A 17,761-nucleotide genomic window follows, 5' to 3' on the forward strand; every position below is an offset into this window, starting at 1 on the left:
CAGTGAAGAGCGTGAGAAACACACGAGGGGAGGGCGAGTGGGGGGAGAAGAATAAGACCAGAGCTTGGGATCCGTCAAAATATCCAAAGAGTGAGGTGAGTGATGGAAATCAGGACACGTGTCGAAGAATCGAGGCATCAAGACATCAAATCAAATAGTCGGACAAAATCCTGTGTGACGAGGTCTACGTTTCGTGTGGAATCAGGAAATGTCACTGATTGGATAAAGCAATCACATCAACCAATCACAGCCGTCCATTTCAACCGCCTCTTCTGGGCCCACACGTTTTATACGAGCCTGGCCTTTGAAACGGCAAGGTGTGACCCCCCCCCCCTTATCGTTTTGATTTTTTTGTCCTTAATTAAACCTTTAATTAATATTAATATTGCTAATTATTTATTAGGCTAATCAAAACTTTTTTTTTTGTCTCATCTATAACCAAATTTAGAAAATATGGACAACAACAAGAAGAAAGAATAATTTCAGCAACTTTTTCTCAAAATGGAATAATGATAATATATGGATCTTTGACTTTGTAATCAAGGCTAAAGACATTGAACACAAAATTAACCAAGGTAAAACTTTCATATTTATTCTAAATTTCAACGCTAAGCACGAATTTCTCACGAGATAAAAAACAGAAGAGAAAAGAAATCACTCATTATTCTACCTTTTTTTTTAAATTAGGTCTACAAATATAATTTATATGTTTTCTCCAGCATACTATTTTTCTTCCCTAAAAGCAATTAATACAGATGCTATGTATGGTGCAAATGCATGTATCCGATACCTTAACTTGGGAAATTAAATAAAAGCAACATCAAACTTTGGTTATATATTAATTGCATGTCTTGATTATCATACAAAAATAGCAAGTTTTCCATAACTTGTATACATACATATATATATAAGTTATAGAATATGATATATGTAAAGAATCATTAGAATTATAAGATTAAGAAACAAAACTAAGATGGGTATTTTTTATATAATATATTATTAATATACAGGACTAACTCTTTACGGAATACCAAAAAAATAATTCAATATTAAAACAAAATTTGCTGATATTCATAGTGGGTCTAATAAGCTAAATTTGGGGAAGATAGTCAAACAAATACGAGGATGATGACAGTTATAATAAGTATAAGTTTCAATAGTAAGCAGCATAGTTTTTTTTTTTTGTTGCCATATGGTCTGAGTGAACATGAAACGAAACAAATATATATATGTGTGTATATATATATATACATGATAAATATTATAGAAAAGGAAAACATAGGACCCTTTTCGTAAGGCGTCGGGGTTGAAAAGGATGGAACATGGAGGATGTGTGCGCATGCCTCATAACATTTTTGCAGTGCTAAGAAAATTCCCCCCACAAGGAGAGGCTTTAGATTTCAGTTAAATGCTACGAAAACGACTTTGATCAATATTTTTATTTTTATATATTTCGGTGTATTTATTCCCATGTTTCATGCATGATGTTTTAATTTTGCCGGTTGTGCGTTTATATTGTTTAGTTTTGGTACACATATTTTTATTTATGACATCTTGGTTTTAGGAGGACAAGATATGTAGGCATCGTTGTAAAATTATTAACGAAATACTTGGCGATATCCATTATTTGATTAAGGCTCATATCTTAACGATCGGAGTTCTTGTTTAATTATCTCTAACGAGTTTATGTGTATATATATATATATATATATATATATCAATTTGCCGACAGTGTACCCAAAAGAAATGTCAATGAGTTTGGTTGAATTGTGGGGTATAATTTGAAACGATAATAATGATAATAATAATAATAACCATTTTCAAGGTTTCGAAGTTTTGACCTACACATAAAAACACACCCTTTGTTGATCCATTGCCTAAGAGCATAGGTCATAGTAAGATCACTATTATATACATGCATGTATAAATATAGAGAAAGATAGAGAGATTACATACACGAACCTAATCGGACGTTTGCCAGATAGGCTACGGTTCTAAGAACTGATATACATATATATATATATGTGTGTATGTGTGTGTGTGTGTGTAAAAATGAAAGTGAAGATTGATTTCGTTACACCCACGTGAGAGAGAGAGAGAGAGAGAGGGAGAGAAGACGTGATTCGCGTTATCCACTTTGATGAAATGTCTTTATGAATGTATCTTCATGGTGAATACTTTCGTGTTGTTCCACGGGAATTTAAAAAAATAAATAAATAGCCCACGTGTTTCTATGCAAACTGTGATCCGAAATTATGTATAAGAAATCTGATTCCAATTGGAAAATTTATGATGTGATAACTAAAATTAAACCCGAATCAAATGAATAATTAATCCTACTATCAATTATTTGTGAAACAAATTCTGCATAGTAAATTGAAGACACCATTGTTTCTTACCACTTCTTCATCAAGTGGTAAATTAGGACAAGTCATATTAAACACCTATTATATATATATATATGTATATAATAGGACAAGTCATGAGACATTGTCTGCCCCTCTTTGTTGTCATTAAACCCCAAAATTAGGCTTTGTTTCATTGTTTGTATGAAATGGACCACCAAAAATAAAGAGGAATATTAAAAAAAAAGAAAGCCTTCATTTTCTATTAAAAAATCTCTCCTTGGACCACTCCTCCACTCTTCTCTTCTTTCATTCTCATTGCTCACTTTTAGTTGTGCATTTTACATCTCTTTCATAATCTCAAGTCTCCCTCCTCCACCCAAAAACATCTAGTAGATAAGATACAAACATATTGATAATGTTGAGATTTTTCAGAGATTTTGGGTATCCGATATGATAATTCGAGATTGAATCTTCTTCTATATGGTAATATAATGTGCAAGTATGATTAGCATAGATGAAAGATTGGAAACGTGGGACGATTGGGAGTCGAAATGTGTATTGATTTTTTGTGATATAAAAACGTATTTGCATGCATTCAAGACTTAGATGTGAGGTTAATATGGGAAGCACCTACAAGTATTTTGTTTCAAGTAAGATGGATACATCTAGCTCAAGGAAGATGTAAAAGCCCTATAATTAAAAGGTATGACGGTGCATTATTGGAATGATTCTATAGAGACGATATGGCATACTAGCTATTTCATTTCAAATATTTCTAATGCATTGAGATTAATAATAATAATAATAATTTAAATCGATTTTCAGTTAGTCCATAAATATGGAAAATATGATTGATAGAGAAATGCAGACGTTTTATGCATAACAGTCATCCTTTTTCCACAATCTGAACTTTGAACTCAAAGACAGACAGAAATATACAACAAACTCAACCCCATATGAAATGAAATATAACAGCGACAATCACAAAAGAGAAAACCGAGTGATTAGAAAAACGACAACGTTACCTCAGATTATTTTTTTTGTCGATTGGATCAAAGGGAGCCACCGGTGACGCATACGTGAAAGGGCGGTCCACGGCAAAAGATGGGTTCTTCTGGAGATTCGGTCCGTGCCCGAGCTCTCAGGACGTTGTTTGCGTCCTCAATCACGGCAGCTGCAACCATCGTGTACTCTCCCGGGACTAGGAAATACATCGAGAAACCATGCCTTATCTCTTCCAGTGGAGGAACTTCCATCGTGATCTCACTCAGAGCACCTGAGGAATCGAGGGCAAAGATCTCAATGTTCAAGGACTAGATGGAATGATTGCTTGGCCAAAAGGGTTGATGATTTGAATTTGGAAAAAAAGAAAAGAAAAGAGAAGAATGAAATATTTACCAGCCCAAAGAACAGTGGCATCAGCCCCTTCAACGCAGTTCTGTCCCGCTACATCTCTGCATGTAACACTGAGACTCAGCTTGATTGCTTCGCTTGTGTTATTTCGGACCAGAACCTCCATTGGAGTCATTTCAAGTGCCGAGACCGACCCTTTGGATGCCAGGGACTCGGGCTGTCTCCCAGAACCGTGTCTTACCAGTCTAAAACCAAACGTTAGTGGATCAGGAAGTAGAACATCCATCACAGACGTCTGAAGGGCTGCTTGGATTGCATCCTTGATGTTCAATTCTCCCGAACTGTTCCTCCCCGACTGCCATCGGACCTTTATCTTTGAAATGAGATTCTTGATCAATGCATTTATCTCAGCCTTCGTGTTCTTCTCTGAGAAGCTCGGGGTTCTACCGCTTGTACTGCTGCTACCACTCCTGTCGGACTGGGAATCCTTCGTGAAGAATGAACCGTCGAGAACTGGTAACTTAAAATGCTCTAATGGAATCAGTACCCTGGCAGAGCAGTCCCGATCAATTCTTGTTTTTGGGTACTTGTACTCTGGAGAACCCTGGACAGTTGGAGATTCATCGTCCTTTGTCGGATTTTCCAGCTGGACAGAGACGCAGATTTCGAATACAACATCAGTTGGGTTAGATAACTCGAGTTCAAGAAACCGCAGTCCCCAGCTTCCCCTGAAGGGATTGATCTTCACTAATCTGTCTGTCTTGCTCTCTGTCTCAATCGTCTCATTCGGGAGGTTTTCACCCACATGTGCAGGAATTTCCATTGAAAGCAAACGAGCTTTGACAAAAGATAAACTCTGCAACACACAGATTTGCAAGGGAACAACGAGGCGTCTGCCAGGTGGCATGACAGATTCTTTTGCCTGGGGATCCCCGTTGTTAGATAATGGCCCTGCCACAAGAATGAAAAGAAAAAGCTATTAGGAAATGTGAAAGCAGTGCAAAAAAAAAAAATTTAGTAAGATACACCACAAAACACAAGCCAGTGAAGAGAAGAGTACCTGCGTAATGGATGAGTAATGACGGGCTGATCCCGTCTTTTGCATTTCTCCCTGTGTTACCTGCGGCAGTCCTGCCAGCGACAGTAGTGTTTCCAGAATCCATTGGTCCCAGCTGCCAAGCTTTTAGAGTCACCGGCACAGTGGCTTCTGCTCCAGGTTTCAAAGGAAGAGCAGATTGTAAAGCTTCATATGCTATAGAGGTAACAGCGTCCTGATTCTTCCCTGAGAGTGAGACATGTGCCTGCTCTATTGGAACTGTGCCGGCATTTGCAAATCTTATCTGTACCTCACGGATTTCACCTTCATACAGAATAGTTGCACCATCTCCACCCACAACATTAGCCACTAGCAGTGGCAGTGGCGGTACGACTGATATATTCGGAACAGTTACATGCCGTAGCTTTGCAGATCCGCAGGATCTGAAAGGGTCTGAAAATACAAGGCCCTGCACTGCTCCGAGGAGCAGATTGTTGACATCCTTGAAAAAATGTTCAGTTATCACACCGAAACAATGAACGATGCAGCCCGGAATTCTTACTGGCCCCACTTCAGTTGGGATACCAGACAAGGTGATGACCTTTGCAGAGTTAGGTGGGAGGTCTACACTGACAGGAAATGCATCAAAATTTCCTGAATTGGCTGAGAGATATATACTGTCAACCCTTAAATCGAAACAACATGGATTTGCCAACTCCACTAAGACTTGAACTGGTTCACCAACCACCCAAATCAGGTCCTGCTTGCTACTATCGTTCGCCTCTCCTTTGCTAAAAGGAGTATAGATAAATGGCCCTGAAGGCGCTGACCCTGCCCACCAGTCTTCCCTTGCTGGATTCCTTTTTACAATGTCCATTTGGGAGGAAACGAGAGGGAAAGAATGTAGCCTGAAATGAAACAGATACCCTATACTTTCAAAACTTTCGAATCCTTGCCAGAGGCAGCTAATAAGCACACTTGGACATTTCGAGATACAGAAGAAACTAAACACAACTTGTAAAGTTGGATGAGGGGTCGGGATTACGGGTCCAAGCATGTGTCTCAGAGTAAGCTTTGGATTGACATAATGAAGATAGATAGTATTGTGAGAGTAAGAGAGTGCAGAAGGCAAATCATTAATGAAATGGACATTGTAAATCGTTAAGGAACAAACCTTATGAAAGGTAAGGCAGGGTCAGCACAGCGAGTTCCTGAAGGCAATCTACCCGCAGAATTTGCAAGGGAACTGGCAAGTCCATTTTGACCAAAAGGTGTAATTAGGGGATAATGCCATCTCAGAAGCCTCGCTGCAGCACTCCAAGCAGCAAGAGGATCCCCAGCACGAACAGCAGATAGGAGTATTTCCCTCAGCACAACCATCTGCAAAGTGCTCCACTGAGACTCGAACAGGGAAATGATGGAGTGATGATGCATCTTTCCCGCATCAGCTTGACGGGATCCAGCTTCCTTTTGTCAAAGAAAAGGGGGTAACAGAATGCTTCAACAATTAAATCAATCATGAAAATCATTAACAACAAAGACAATGATTTGTAATGATATAAACGACAATATATTCACAAGTACTTACATTGGTAACAGAAACTTTGGACACGGATGCTCTACTTTGAATTCTGTATGCATTGGTTGTCATGGCCAGAACTTGCAAAGCACTGATAGCAGCCAATCGGTTATCTTGTTGCAGATACAACTGAGCTACCTGCCTACAGAAGAAGGCTGCTTTCCGTTGATAACCAAGTGCTCCAAATAAACGGGCTACTTCAACATATAATATGAGCCTGTCACTGGCATCAATTAAAGACTTTGCGCCATCCGCAGCATTTGTTAGTAACTCTCCTACTTCCTTAGCCAGCTCTCTCCTGTATGAGCCACAAAAATGCCAATGTAAGACAATACCAAGAGATCATATCAAAAGTGACATAACCCAAGAAATAATGCGGATCAAACCAGAAAGCAGAAAAAAGAACAAACTGCCCAAGTTAAGGGTCAGCCAGATTTAAGACTAAAAGTAAAAGGCAACGCAACCCGTTGACCTTAAGCCAATCTACATATTTAGAATTGAATGAAGGTAAACAATCACCACTCTCAAAACATTCCAAAGATCTTTTTTCACGTTCAAACGCCAACGGCCTTCTAGGACAAATCACCAAAGCCAACAAACAACGTGGTAGTATAAATCAAATCTTTTAGTGGCTACAGAATATAATAGCTAATAAATTTTCCTATGAGCTAATACAGTCTATTTTATGCATCATATGCAAAAGGCGAACAAAATACAGTCTCTTTTGAACCTTGGGACTTCTTAAATTTAAGGACATCCTTTTTCAGGACCAACGACTAGAAAAATCTACCCAGTCTCAAGAACATAAAGTTATGAGTCAAGAAGAAAAAGTAGAAATTATAAATATATCAAACTACTTATCCTGAAAGTCTAAAAGTCTAATCAAGATTCAGTTAGCAATATACCTTATGGCCATTTCGACATCCAACTCTTAGCTCTATAATAGTAATATAAGACTAAAGTATTTTCAACAGACAATAAATCCAACAGATCAAGAAACCCCACCATACGTTTCTGGAATAAAAAACTAAATAGGAGAACCAAGAACAGAATAATACCTACAAAGGAACCTGGCCAATTTAATGGTGGCTTCGAGTTCGAAGCTTAAAGGGGAAACTCTGCAAATTTGAAAAAAAAAAACTAATTGGTAAATGCAGAAACGTTAAAGGAAGAAGCACCAAACAACTAAATATGCATTGAGGTACCTCTGAGCAATTTCTTGAATGAATGACTTTCTGTAATGTAAGATAACATTGGTGTACCGGTATCTAACTTCATCCTCTAAAGCCGCATTCCGTTGATCCATCCTATCAACCTAATACGACAAAGACAGAAAAATTAGATGATTGTGCACATAAACATTTACATTCATAGCAGCTAAGCTAATTAACATTCAATTTCAAATTTGTTGTGCCATATAATCCTGCAGAAAATTCAAGCTCAAATAATCTTTGCTTAGGCCAAAAACAAAAGAAAAAAAACGTACCAGTAAGGCGCAAACACTGCCTTCCAAGGCACCGGCATACCAGAAGTAATCTGCTGTCAATCTGGCCAGTTCTAGTGCAGTAGAATAATGGGCATTGGCATCGACAGGTGAACCAGCCAACAAGCAATAATCCCCTATAGTCTTCTGAGCACGTCCCAGCCTTCGCTTTTTGGCCTTGATAACCTGCATTAAACCAAACTAATGAGCCTTGAAGATTATAGTAACCCATACATGAGCCACCATAGGAAATATTGAAATGTAATTGAACTTTATAGGACACCTAAATATAAACCTCCTCTGAGTTGAGACTCGCTTGAGAATCTAAAGGTGTCTTCAAAATTGTGCCTGAAGATTCTGCCTGAAGAACCCATTTCTCGAATTCCATTAACAGCGATGCAGCAATGTCTTGCATCATTGTTTGCAAATGAAATTCCTGCGTTCGCCTGTCAGCTGGAGGAAACAGTATCAAATTGTCGCCTTTCTTGTCTCCATCTTCGAGCTGCGAAAGAGTACATTTAAGATTAATTCATCAATCAAATACCACATAGATCAGGACCAACGTTGGAATAGCAACGACAACCATGAACATGACATAACTCTGTCGGTGAAGCACTTGACACCCTAAAAGCAAATCTGTTAGATTACTTATCAGAACCATCATCATATCAATTACTCGAACTGCCGATCCGGAAACCATACAAGGTGATGTATAAAGATCAGTTTCATATTTTCGTGCACATTCTAGTTTGCTCAGTCCATTTCGAACTAGGATGAACTAACCAATCAATCGTAATGCAGAAACTAAAGATACCCACTTGGGAATCGCCGGGGCAAAACGCGAAGCAACGCCGGACAAGAGCCGAGGAGTAGCTCTTACACGCAACATTGAACTGTTCGATAACTGCAGCAAGATCGGGAGACGAAGGACAGTGGCAAAGCCCGATCACGGCGAGGATCTTCCGGTGAGACTGGAAATCCTCCCAGGGACTCGGGGGAGCGCCGCCGAGCACGAACTTGAACCGGAGCGAGCCAGAATCCCATGGCTGGTTTGTGAACGGAGATTTCTGGTGCTCGGTGTAGAAGGAGCTGATGGCGGAGAGAGGGATCGTGTGATGACGGAGGAGTATCGAGTGGTACTCCCGGAGAATAGCCGGCGGGATTGTTCCGATCGGAAGTACGGCGATCCGGATCATCGACGAGGTTTCGATACTCACGTCGGGTTCCATGGTGGTGATCGGAGGACGACGGAACCAGGGAGGAGCTTACGGTGAGGGTGAGAGCACGGGGATCTGCAGAAGCAGGACCGAGCGGAAATAAAGCAGAAGGTGGAGGCGTGGTGTTTGGGTACAGATCTTAACTTATTCTTACAAATGATAAGTTATTACAAGGTGGGATCGAGCTATTGAGTTAACCAAACATCCAGATATTTTTGCTCTCAGCATGTCATGTCGTTTTATAAAGCCAGTAACAAACTGTTTGTTGTTCGAACCAAACAGACATTGAATATTTTTTGTTAATTTCTACACTGTATTCTCCCTTGATTAGCGCGAAAGCTAGAGCAGCTGCAGCCATGGCGTCGCCACCGGTAGGAAGATTGATAGATACTACAGGGTGTATGTTAGAGGCAGGAGTGGGCAGAAGAAGGTGCAAGGAGCAGAAGGGAACAAGGCTGAAGAAGCAGAAGCAGGAGGAAGGGATTGAGTCAACAAGAGGAAGTCAACAGGAGGGCTCTACAGGCAAAGGTACGCACCTATTGGTTGTTATGTGTTGTTGGTAGTTAGTATAGTTGTTGACAGCTGTATAGATTGTTTGTAGTTCGTTATATTGGTTAGTAGTTAGAGTTTCTGTTAGGAGGGGATTGTATAAATAGAAGTAGAATTGATGGAGGAGGGTTAGCGAGATTCTGCAGGAAACTTGTAAAGGGAAGAGAGTGGGGACCTCTCTCAAATCAAAGTCATCCAGTTTGTACCTTGTTTTGGTGATCAATAAAGCTGGTCAGTTCTTCTTGAGGAGGATCCAGCCACTTGAACCTTAACAGATTGGTATCAGAGCAAGTCTGAGCCATGACGAAGAGCAACACGCAACGTTGGGAGCAATTGGAGGATACGGTCCATGACAGATGCGAGAAAATCGAAGAAACAATGGCAGATCTACAGAAGCAGTGTGCGAAAATGGATGAGCTGCAAAAACAATGTTCGAAAATGGATGAGCTGCAAAAACAATGTTCGAAAATCGATTCGATGGGGAAAATGTTGGAGAAACTGTGTCGAATGGTCGATGGGATCCAGAATCGTCAAGGAGCTGGTCCTGAGACGATTCCGCCACCGATAACCAGCCAGGAGAGATCGCAAGGTGTTCGCGACACAAATCCGAGTGCCAGTTGCAATCCAGAGCCGCAAATTGTAGAGGATCGAGTACATGAGGTGGAACAAGAGATTAAGGAGCCGATTCCAAAGACAGAAGCGGATAATGAATCGTGTCATCAGGAGCGATTTATTGGGAAGAGCTCCAGTACTGCTGCTGCTGCTATTACTGCCCCGTCGTGTTACGGATCTGAGACCTCATAACCTTGTCATCTACCGTAAGCTTCTCCTCCTCAGAGCTTCAGCTTCCACTATTTTCCGTTTGTTTCCCGGGAAAGTTTCCATATGCTTCGAGGGTAATGAGATACTCATCGTAATTCGTTGAGTACAATTATGTGATTTCACAGTTATTCAGGCATGAAATCGGAGATGTAGATTTTGTAGGTGCTAGAGTTGTCTTTTGGTTGTTTTCCCACGATTTCTATTAGGTGGATGTTCTAATATATTGAGAAATGTTTTCGATAGGAGTCTTTGTTTAATCAATGGATGTAGAGGATTCAGAGAGATTTCTCTCAGACATATTGCATTGACGGAGAAGATTAGGAAGCAATCAAGTGAAACCATTGGTTTCTGTTCCTTTTGTTTGGTGTCATTGTTTCGAAGGTTAAATTCTAACAAACTAGAATTGTATTCTTTCCCCTGAAGAATTTTGCGTTTGGGAACTTGAATTCTTGTTCCATTTTCACTTGAATTGTATTATGTTGAATTCTTGATCCTGGAGATGTTCCTGAGTTGGAGAGCTTGGTAATAGAACTTGTCAATTCCTTGAATTCGTTGATTCTTGTATAAGAATGTTGTCTTAGGTCTCGACAAAACAGATCTGGAGAATAATGTTTTCCAAGTTCTAGCTCGATTTTAGCATTGTTATCATCACCTGCGGATCAGGTAATTTTAGTTTGTAAATCATTCTCATTAGTATATGGGCTTACAGGTGTTTTTCCCTGTTGAGTCACTGCCTGGTATAGATGCAAATGTCATTTCAGTTGCCAAAATCGATTTCCAAATTCGCCAACACAACAAGCATATGTTTGGAGATAGTAGACAATATTGTTGTTCGATTCATGATAACATGCAGCACGCGAGATACATTGTCAATTCTTAATGAGGTCTGCAATTTGGTACAGGATCCTGTTCTGGCTGGATAAGATAGTAAATACTCTAATTCCGTGTTGCTTTACCACGTTGGGTGCTTGCATTTTTCATTGGCAAATAACCATTATCCATAATGATTTGAGTATTATATCATTTTGATGGCCTTCAAGAGGGCAAATGCAATCTGCTCATTTCCTTTGGTTTCTGGTTTTGGGGAACATCTCGAGAGGAGTGTCCTAGATGCAGGTATTGATAGGGCAATAAACATTACAGGGCATTTAGGTGATATGTAGGTAGTGGTTTGGGAATGCTTTTAGGAACTACCCATGGTTGCTGGACTGGCTGACAGACCCATTTCACTTGAACTAATCTCCTTTTTTCTCTATATCATCTAAGACAGACCAGATCTTCTGGATCTAGTTAGAGATAACGTGAGCAAGAGAAGCTTGCGATGCGCCGATACACATGTTCTGGACCTGGTCGAATTGATCTTAAGACCTCCAAATCTCGAGCCTCCACTCGTCCCAGAGCAGAGTGATGCGGTACTTTTCTACATTCCTCTTTCATGTCATAAACATCTTGTTTTTATTGATCCTTCTCTGTGACTGTTATCTCGTGTCTGATAAACGAGTGAATGCAAGAATCCCGGTTAAGATGGTTGTTAACTAAAGGGACTTGTAGGGAACGAAACCCAGAAAAGAAGAAAAGGGAGCGAGGAGATGAGAGAGAAATGGGAAAATTTCAATTGTATTTTTCTATCTGTAAAACGTGTCTGTACATGTGCTTATATACAGCAATAAAATAACAAACTTCCTAACAAATCAAATAACAGAAAGAATGAAAGGAATTGTGCTAACAGAATCGTTACAATATATGTAATATGTCCTCCTCAAGTCTGATTCGGAAGAAACAGACTTGAAAGATGAAAACGCTGCAGCAAATAATGGAAGACAGCAGGTCGAAGAGCCTTGGTAAAGACATCAGCCAGCTGATTTCCTGTTGTAACATGCATAGTGCGAAGAAAACCCTGCCGAATCTTGTCACGGACAAGATGACAATCAATCTCTATATGTTTAGAGCGCTCATGAAAGGCTTGGTTTGATGCCAAATGCAGGGCTGACTTGTTGTCGCAATACAAATTCGCAGGGGTGACATATTCCAGCTGAAAATCTTGCAGCAAATTATCAATCCAAACTAACTCACAGGCTGTGTTTGCTAAAGCCCGGTATTCAGCTTCGGTGCTGCTGCGAGAAACCACACTTTGCTTCTTAGCCTTCCATGAAATGAGCGAAGAGCCAAGAAAGACGCAAAATCCAGAAACTGAGCGTCGAGAATCCGAACATGTGGCCCAATCAGCGTCAACGAATGCCTTTAAGTGTAAATCAGAGGCAACCGAATAGAACAACCCTTGACCGGGGTTATTCTTTAAGTACTTGATCACCCGAAGTGCCGTTTTCATGTGCAAATCAGTTGGACGTGACATGAACTGAGTCAACTTATGAACTGCAAAGGTAATATCTGGTCTAGTGATAGTTAAATACAGAAGACGTCCAACAAGAGCTCGATATGAGGTTGAATCTTCCAAAGGCTGACCAGAATCCTGTGACAGGTGTAAATTAGGATCTAAGGGAACAGAAACAAGCTTAGTGGCAAGTAAACCTGTATCTTCAAGAAGCTCCAAACAATATTTCCGTTGAGAAAATGGAGATGCCCGATGGATTCCGAGCTATCTCTAAGCCCAAGAAATACTGCAAAACACCCAAGTCTTTGATGTGAAAATGATCACGAAGCATAGTTTTAAGATGAAGAATGGCATCATCATTGTTCCCAGCAATGATGATATCATCCACATAGACTAGGAGAGCCACAAAAACAGATCCAGTTTTCTTAATGAAAAGAGTATTGTCTGATTGTGACTGCCGATAGCCAGCTCGAATCAAAACGGAACTGAACTTGGTGTACCATTGCCTCGAAGCTTGACGTAATCCATATAAACTTTTGTGAAGTTTACAGACAAGATTAACAGGAAGAGGGTCAGCAGAAGTATACCCAGGAGGAAGATCCATGTAAATCTCCTCATCAAGCTCCCCATGTAGGAAAGCATTAGTGACATCCAACTGAGATAATTTCCAATTCTGAGTTGCAGCAAGAGCAAGCAGCAATTTAACCGTAACAAGCTTGGCAACCGGAGAAAATGTATCAATGAAGTCAACTCCTTCTTGTTGGGTAAATCCTTTCGCAACCAATCTGGCTTTGTATTTATCAATGCTGCCATCAGAATTTCTTTTGATTCGATACACCCATTTGCATCCGACAGTGCGTTTATCAGCAGACAAACTAACAACAGACCAAGTACCATTGGCATGCAAGGCCGACAACTCAACATCCATCGCCTGAATCCAATTATCAGATTTCACAGCCTGTTTAAAGGTTCGAGGCTCTGTGTCTTGGCTAAGCTGAAAAATGAACTTCTTGTATAAAGGGGTTAACTTGTCATAAGACAAAACAAATGACAATGGATATAATGGCTCGGGTGAGGAAGAAGAAGAAGAAAGGGTTTGGTGTGTAGTGAAATAACAGTGATAGTCCTTTAAGTAGGAAGGGGAATGTTTATTTCGATGTGGTCTATTATCAGAAATAACAGGGCTAGGGGTAAGGGGCCCTGTAGAATCGACAAAAACCTCAGATGCAGATAAATCTGAAGAAGTGGCCGAATCTGCAGGAGAAGTGGTATTCTGGGAAGGAGAAACAGCAGGAACAGTGTCAAAAAAGGGTAAAGGTATAATAGCTCGAGGAAAAATAAAGTCAAGAAAAGAATCAGAGGGTAAAAGATTTGATACCAAGGGAAAAATATCCTCATGGAATTCTACATTCCGAGAGATATAGACTCTGTTGCTGTCAAGGTCTAAAAGCTTATACCCCTTATAACCATCAGGATAGCCAATGAACACAGCAGCATTAGATTGCGGGCTAAACTTGTGACGCTCATGAGCAAAGGTTAAGCTATAGCACAAGCACCCAAAAGCTCGCAAATGATCATAAGTCGGTTGTTTACACATAAGTACCTCAAAAGGACTGCGATGTTGCAAGAGAGGCGAGGGCGTCCTATTCACCAGATAAACTGCTGTACGAATACAATCAGACCAAAACTGCAATGGAAGATTGGACTGAAATAATAAAGCCCTTGCAACATTCAATAGATGTTGATGCTTCCTTTCAACGACAGAGTTCTGCTGCGGGGTGTAGGCACACGAGAAAAAATGTTTCATGCCATGTTATTGACAGAATTTTGTGAAGGCCAATTCAGATGCATTATCACTACGGATTGCTTTGATTTGAGTTCCAAACTGACACTTAATCATAGCAACAAACTCAGGAAAGATAGTGAGAACATCACTTTTACGTTTGAGCATGTAAACCCAGGTTGCTCGAGAAGCATCATCGACAAGAGTAAAGAAAAAACGATATTCTTCCACAGAAACAATGGGAAAAGGACCCCAAATGTCCATGTGAATAAGATCAAAATGATTAGGAGAGAGATGATTATGAGACTCAAAAGGTAGACGTTTCTGTTTCGCAAGATGGCAAACTTTGCAATGAGAAACAGAAAAATCTTTACGAGAGAGATCAAGAATAGGGGATAACATCTTAATTTTCATATTAGAAGGATGTCCAAGGCGTTGATGCCAAAGATGAGCATCTACAACAATGGCATTACAAGAAAAAGAAACAGAAGAAACATGATGTGAAGTATCTGAAATTGAAAAAGGCTTGAAGCTAGTATCCAAGAGGTATAGATTGTGATGAAGACTAGCCTTCCCAATCATGTAACTTCGAGTATGATCCTGGATGAAACATGAAAGAGAATTAAAATGAAATGAGAAATCACTGATCCGAAGAAGGGAAGTGAGACTGACAAGATTAAAACGAAAAGAAGGTATAAAAAGAACATTATGAAGAGATAAAAAAGGATTAATGATGACAATTCCAGAAACAGTGATGTTTAAACAATGACCATTGGGCAAGGTAACAGAAGTTGCTGGAATGGATTTAACATCAGTAAGGAGACTCAAATCAGAGCAAACATGAATGGATGCACCAGAATCAACAATCCAAAATCTGTCAGGAAATGATGTAGATAAAACTACTTCAGAATCCACAATCAACGAAGAAATGATATGAGAAATACCAGACTTATCAGGAGCACCAGATGCCGAGACTGAGGGAGCTGAATTCATGTTCAAACGTTCTCCAAGCATATGGTATAGTTTTTGTAACTGCTGAGGAGAGAACAAATCATTTTCAGAAAATGAATTGTTAGAATTATGCAGACCTGAGTCGGTTCGAACAGCAGCAACAATGCTCTTGCTGGGAGGAGGCCTCGGGCTAACAGAGATCGTCTTGGTGTCTGAAATTCTCTGATTGCGGCGATATCCAGGAGGATAGCCATGTAATTTGTAACACTTATTGACAGTATGACCATACATACCGCAGTGAGTACAGAGAGGCTTTTGCTTAGGCCTGAACTGATTTCCAGAAATAGTAGCAACCACATCAGACGACTTAGAGGATTGAGCAGAAACCTAAAATACTGGAATATCAGTAGGAGGAAGAGCTTTGATCCAACGTTGGTGCTCATGTTGATTCACCAGATGAAAAGCATTCTGAAGATCAGGCAAAGGATCAATCAATAAGATCTGATCAATGATATTCTCATAAGAATCATTGAGACCAAAAAGAAAATCCATAACAAACTCCTCCTCAAACATATCATTCCATCGTTTATCAACATTGCAGGTGCATTTACCATACTCACAATAAGGTGAAGAATGAAGAGATTTACGTTCTTCCCACAGAGCACAAAGCCTGTTGAAAAAAGTAGTGACATCCAGCGAGCCTTGCTGGAGGGAGTAGAGGCGCCGTTTAAGGCTGAAACGGCGAGGAGCATGCTGTTGCTGGAAACAATTCAACAACATATTCCACATTTGCAAAGCAGTCTTCGCATAGAGAAGCTGAGAATGAATCTCAGCGGAGACAGAATTCATGATCCAAGCACAAACCATGATGTTTGCACGAGACCAAAGAATCAACTCAGGATCAGAATCGAGAGGTTTAGGAAGAGTACCGTCAACAAAACCGAGCTTATTTCGACATTCAAGCGCCATAGTCATGGAGATATGCCAGGAATTAAAATCGGTAGTACCAGTGAGCGGACGAGAAACCAAAACCAAATTCGTCTGATCAGAAGGACCCAAATAATAGGGACTGATATAAGAATCAGGAGCTAGATCAGGCTGAATCGGAACCGGGACATGAGTCACGAATTCGTCAGTCATTTTCCCAGAAAATGAAGAAATCTCAGAAATAGGAAAGAAGACTAGTCAAAGTAAGGAAATCCCAAAAGAAAACAAGCGAAATCAGAAAAAATCACCAACGAAAGCTGATTTCTGCTCTGATACCATATCAGCAGAGCTGTACGAAACCCAGAAAAGAAGAAAAGGGAGCGAGGAGATGAGAGAGAAATGGGAAAATTTCAATTGTATTTTTCTATCTGTAAAACGTGTCTGTACATGTGCTTATATACAGCAATAAAATAACAAACTTCCTAACAAATCAAATAACAGAAAGAATGAAAGGAATTGTGCTAACAGCGACGACGACGACGACGACGACGACGACGACTGACAAAACATGTCCACAAAGGGATGGTTCGACTCGCAATCTCTAGACATGAAAAAACACTTACAAACATTAGTTCAAATGATAAAATATTCAGGAAATTTAGAACTAGCCTTACTGTATATTGACCAGAAATCTAAACAATAGATCATAGCTTAATTCATTATAATTGAGATAAATTTCTATTAATTGCAACTAACAAATTTTAATTTTAGAATAAAAAATGATATTGATAGTTTAAATTTTAAAACATTATATTTTAATATTACAATCTGGAACCCTAACATATGGTTAAAAATATATTTTTGTCATCAAACTTTATTGTATTCGATAAAATTTCTCTTAAATTGTTAGTTTCGATAATAATATAAAAAATTTTGTTATTTTGAAATACTTTTCTATATTATATCGCCTATCCGCTCATACAGACAAGTCCTCAAAACTATGATATAAATCCATGATTTTTGTAGAAACAACAACCCAAAAAGGAATAGAAATATCACAGTTTTTTTTTGTCCCCGATCGCCGGTTCGAAACCAGCCGATGGGAAGAGAGGGATAGCTTGTTACTCTCTAAACCCTTACTCTAAAAACTATTTCCAGAACCTGATGGGATGTAGTTTAGGCCGAAGGTCTAAGTTAACCTCTCGGTTAAAATTTTTTTTTTAACATTAAAATCAAAGATAGCTATCAATTAAACTGAAGGATCAAGAGAGAGAGAGAAAAATTACCTAACACGCTTTATATTTTTTTTTGTACCAATTTTTGTGTGGGAGAGAGAGAGAGAGAGAGAGAGAGAGAGAGAGAGAGAGAGAGAGAGAGAGAG

At 39.6% G+C, this 17,761-nt stretch overlaps 2 protein-coding genes and 1 long non-coding RNA gene across 4 annotated transcripts; 1 reads left to right on the forward strand and 2 right to left on the reverse strand.

Moving 5' to 3' along the window:
• Nucleotides 1–3,185: 3,185 nt before the first annotated feature.
• Nucleotides 3,186–9,099, reverse strand: LOC104799036 (trafficking protein particle complex II-specific subunit 120 homolog). Its single transcript, XM_010521339.2, has 10 exons — nucleotides 8,618–9,099; nucleotides 8,095–8,301; nucleotides 7,803–7,985; nucleotides 7,522–7,631; nucleotides 7,375–7,434; nucleotides 6,326–6,614; nucleotides 5,912–6,204; nucleotides 4,762–5,645; nucleotides 3,747–4,652; nucleotides 3,186–3,624 (listed from the first exon to the last, which is right to left on the reverse strand). Exons 1-10 carry the CDS (start codon nucleotides 9,026–9,028, stop codon nucleotides 3,401–3,403), a joined length of 3,567 nt encoding a protein of 1,188 aa, XP_010519641.1. The 5' UTR covers nucleotides 9,029–9,099; the 3' UTR covers nucleotides 3,186–3,400.
• Nucleotides 9,100–10,298: 1,199 nt separating this feature from the next.
• On the forward strand, nucleotides 10,299–11,800 carry LOC104799037. 2 transcript variants are annotated; one of them, XR_769514.1, is made up of 2 exons: nucleotides 10,299–10,383; nucleotides 11,654–11,800. It is a non-coding gene; the product is annotated as an uncharacterized LOC104799037 (long non-coding RNA). The 2 variants fall into 2 exon arrangements; XR_769513.1 differs by having other exon boundaries at nucleotides 11,658–11,800.
• A 3,091-nt stretch (nucleotides 11,801–14,891) lies between these two features.
• On the reverse strand, nucleotides 14,892–16,225 carry LOC104799038. The gene is made up of 3 exons (XM_010521340.1): nucleotides 16,074–16,225; nucleotides 15,447–15,840; nucleotides 14,892–15,102 (listed from the first exon to the last, which is right to left on the reverse strand). Exons 1-3 carry the CDS (start codon nucleotides 16,203–16,205, stop codon nucleotides 15,068–15,070), a joined length of 561 nt encoding a protein of 186 aa, XP_010519642.1. The 5' UTR covers nucleotides 16,206–16,225; the 3' UTR covers nucleotides 14,892–15,067.
• Nucleotides 16,226–17,761: the final 1,536 nt, after the last annotated feature.

The sequence above is a fragment of the Tarenaya hassleriana genome, unplaced genomic scaffold, assembly GCF_000463585.1.
Source record: "Tarenaya hassleriana unplaced genomic scaffold, ASM46358v1 Cleome6, whole genome shotgun sequence".
Lineage (NCBI taxonomy): Eukaryota > Viridiplantae > Streptophyta > Magnoliopsida > Brassicales > Cleomaceae > Tarenaya > Tarenaya hassleriana.

Coding starts and splice junctions, on each gene's coding strand:
- LOC104799038 (XM_010521340.1), bottom strand. CDS start 16,205: ATGCTCCTCGCCGTTTCAGCCTTAAACGGCGCCTCTACTCCCTCCAGC. Junction 15,841..16,073: donor TCTTCATTCTTCACCTTATT/GTGAGTATGGTA, acceptor CCAGTATTTTAG/GTTTCTGCTCAATCCTCTAA. Junction 15,103..15,446: donor TGGTGCTCCTGATAAGTCTG/GTATTTCTCATA, acceptor TGTTTCATCCAG/GATCATACTCGAAGTTACAT.
- LOC104799036 (XM_010521339.2), bottom strand. CDS start 9,028: ATGGAACCCGACGTGAGTATCGAAACCTCGTCGATGATCCGGATCGCC. Junction 8,302..8,617: donor TTTGCCCCGGCGATTCCCAA/GTGGGTATCTTT, acceptor ACTCTTTCGCAG/CTCGAAGATGGAGACAAGAA. Junction 5,646..5,911: donor CCTGCCTTACCTTTCATAAG/GTTTGTTCCTTA, acceptor GTTTCATTTCAG/GCTACATTCTTTCCCTCTCG.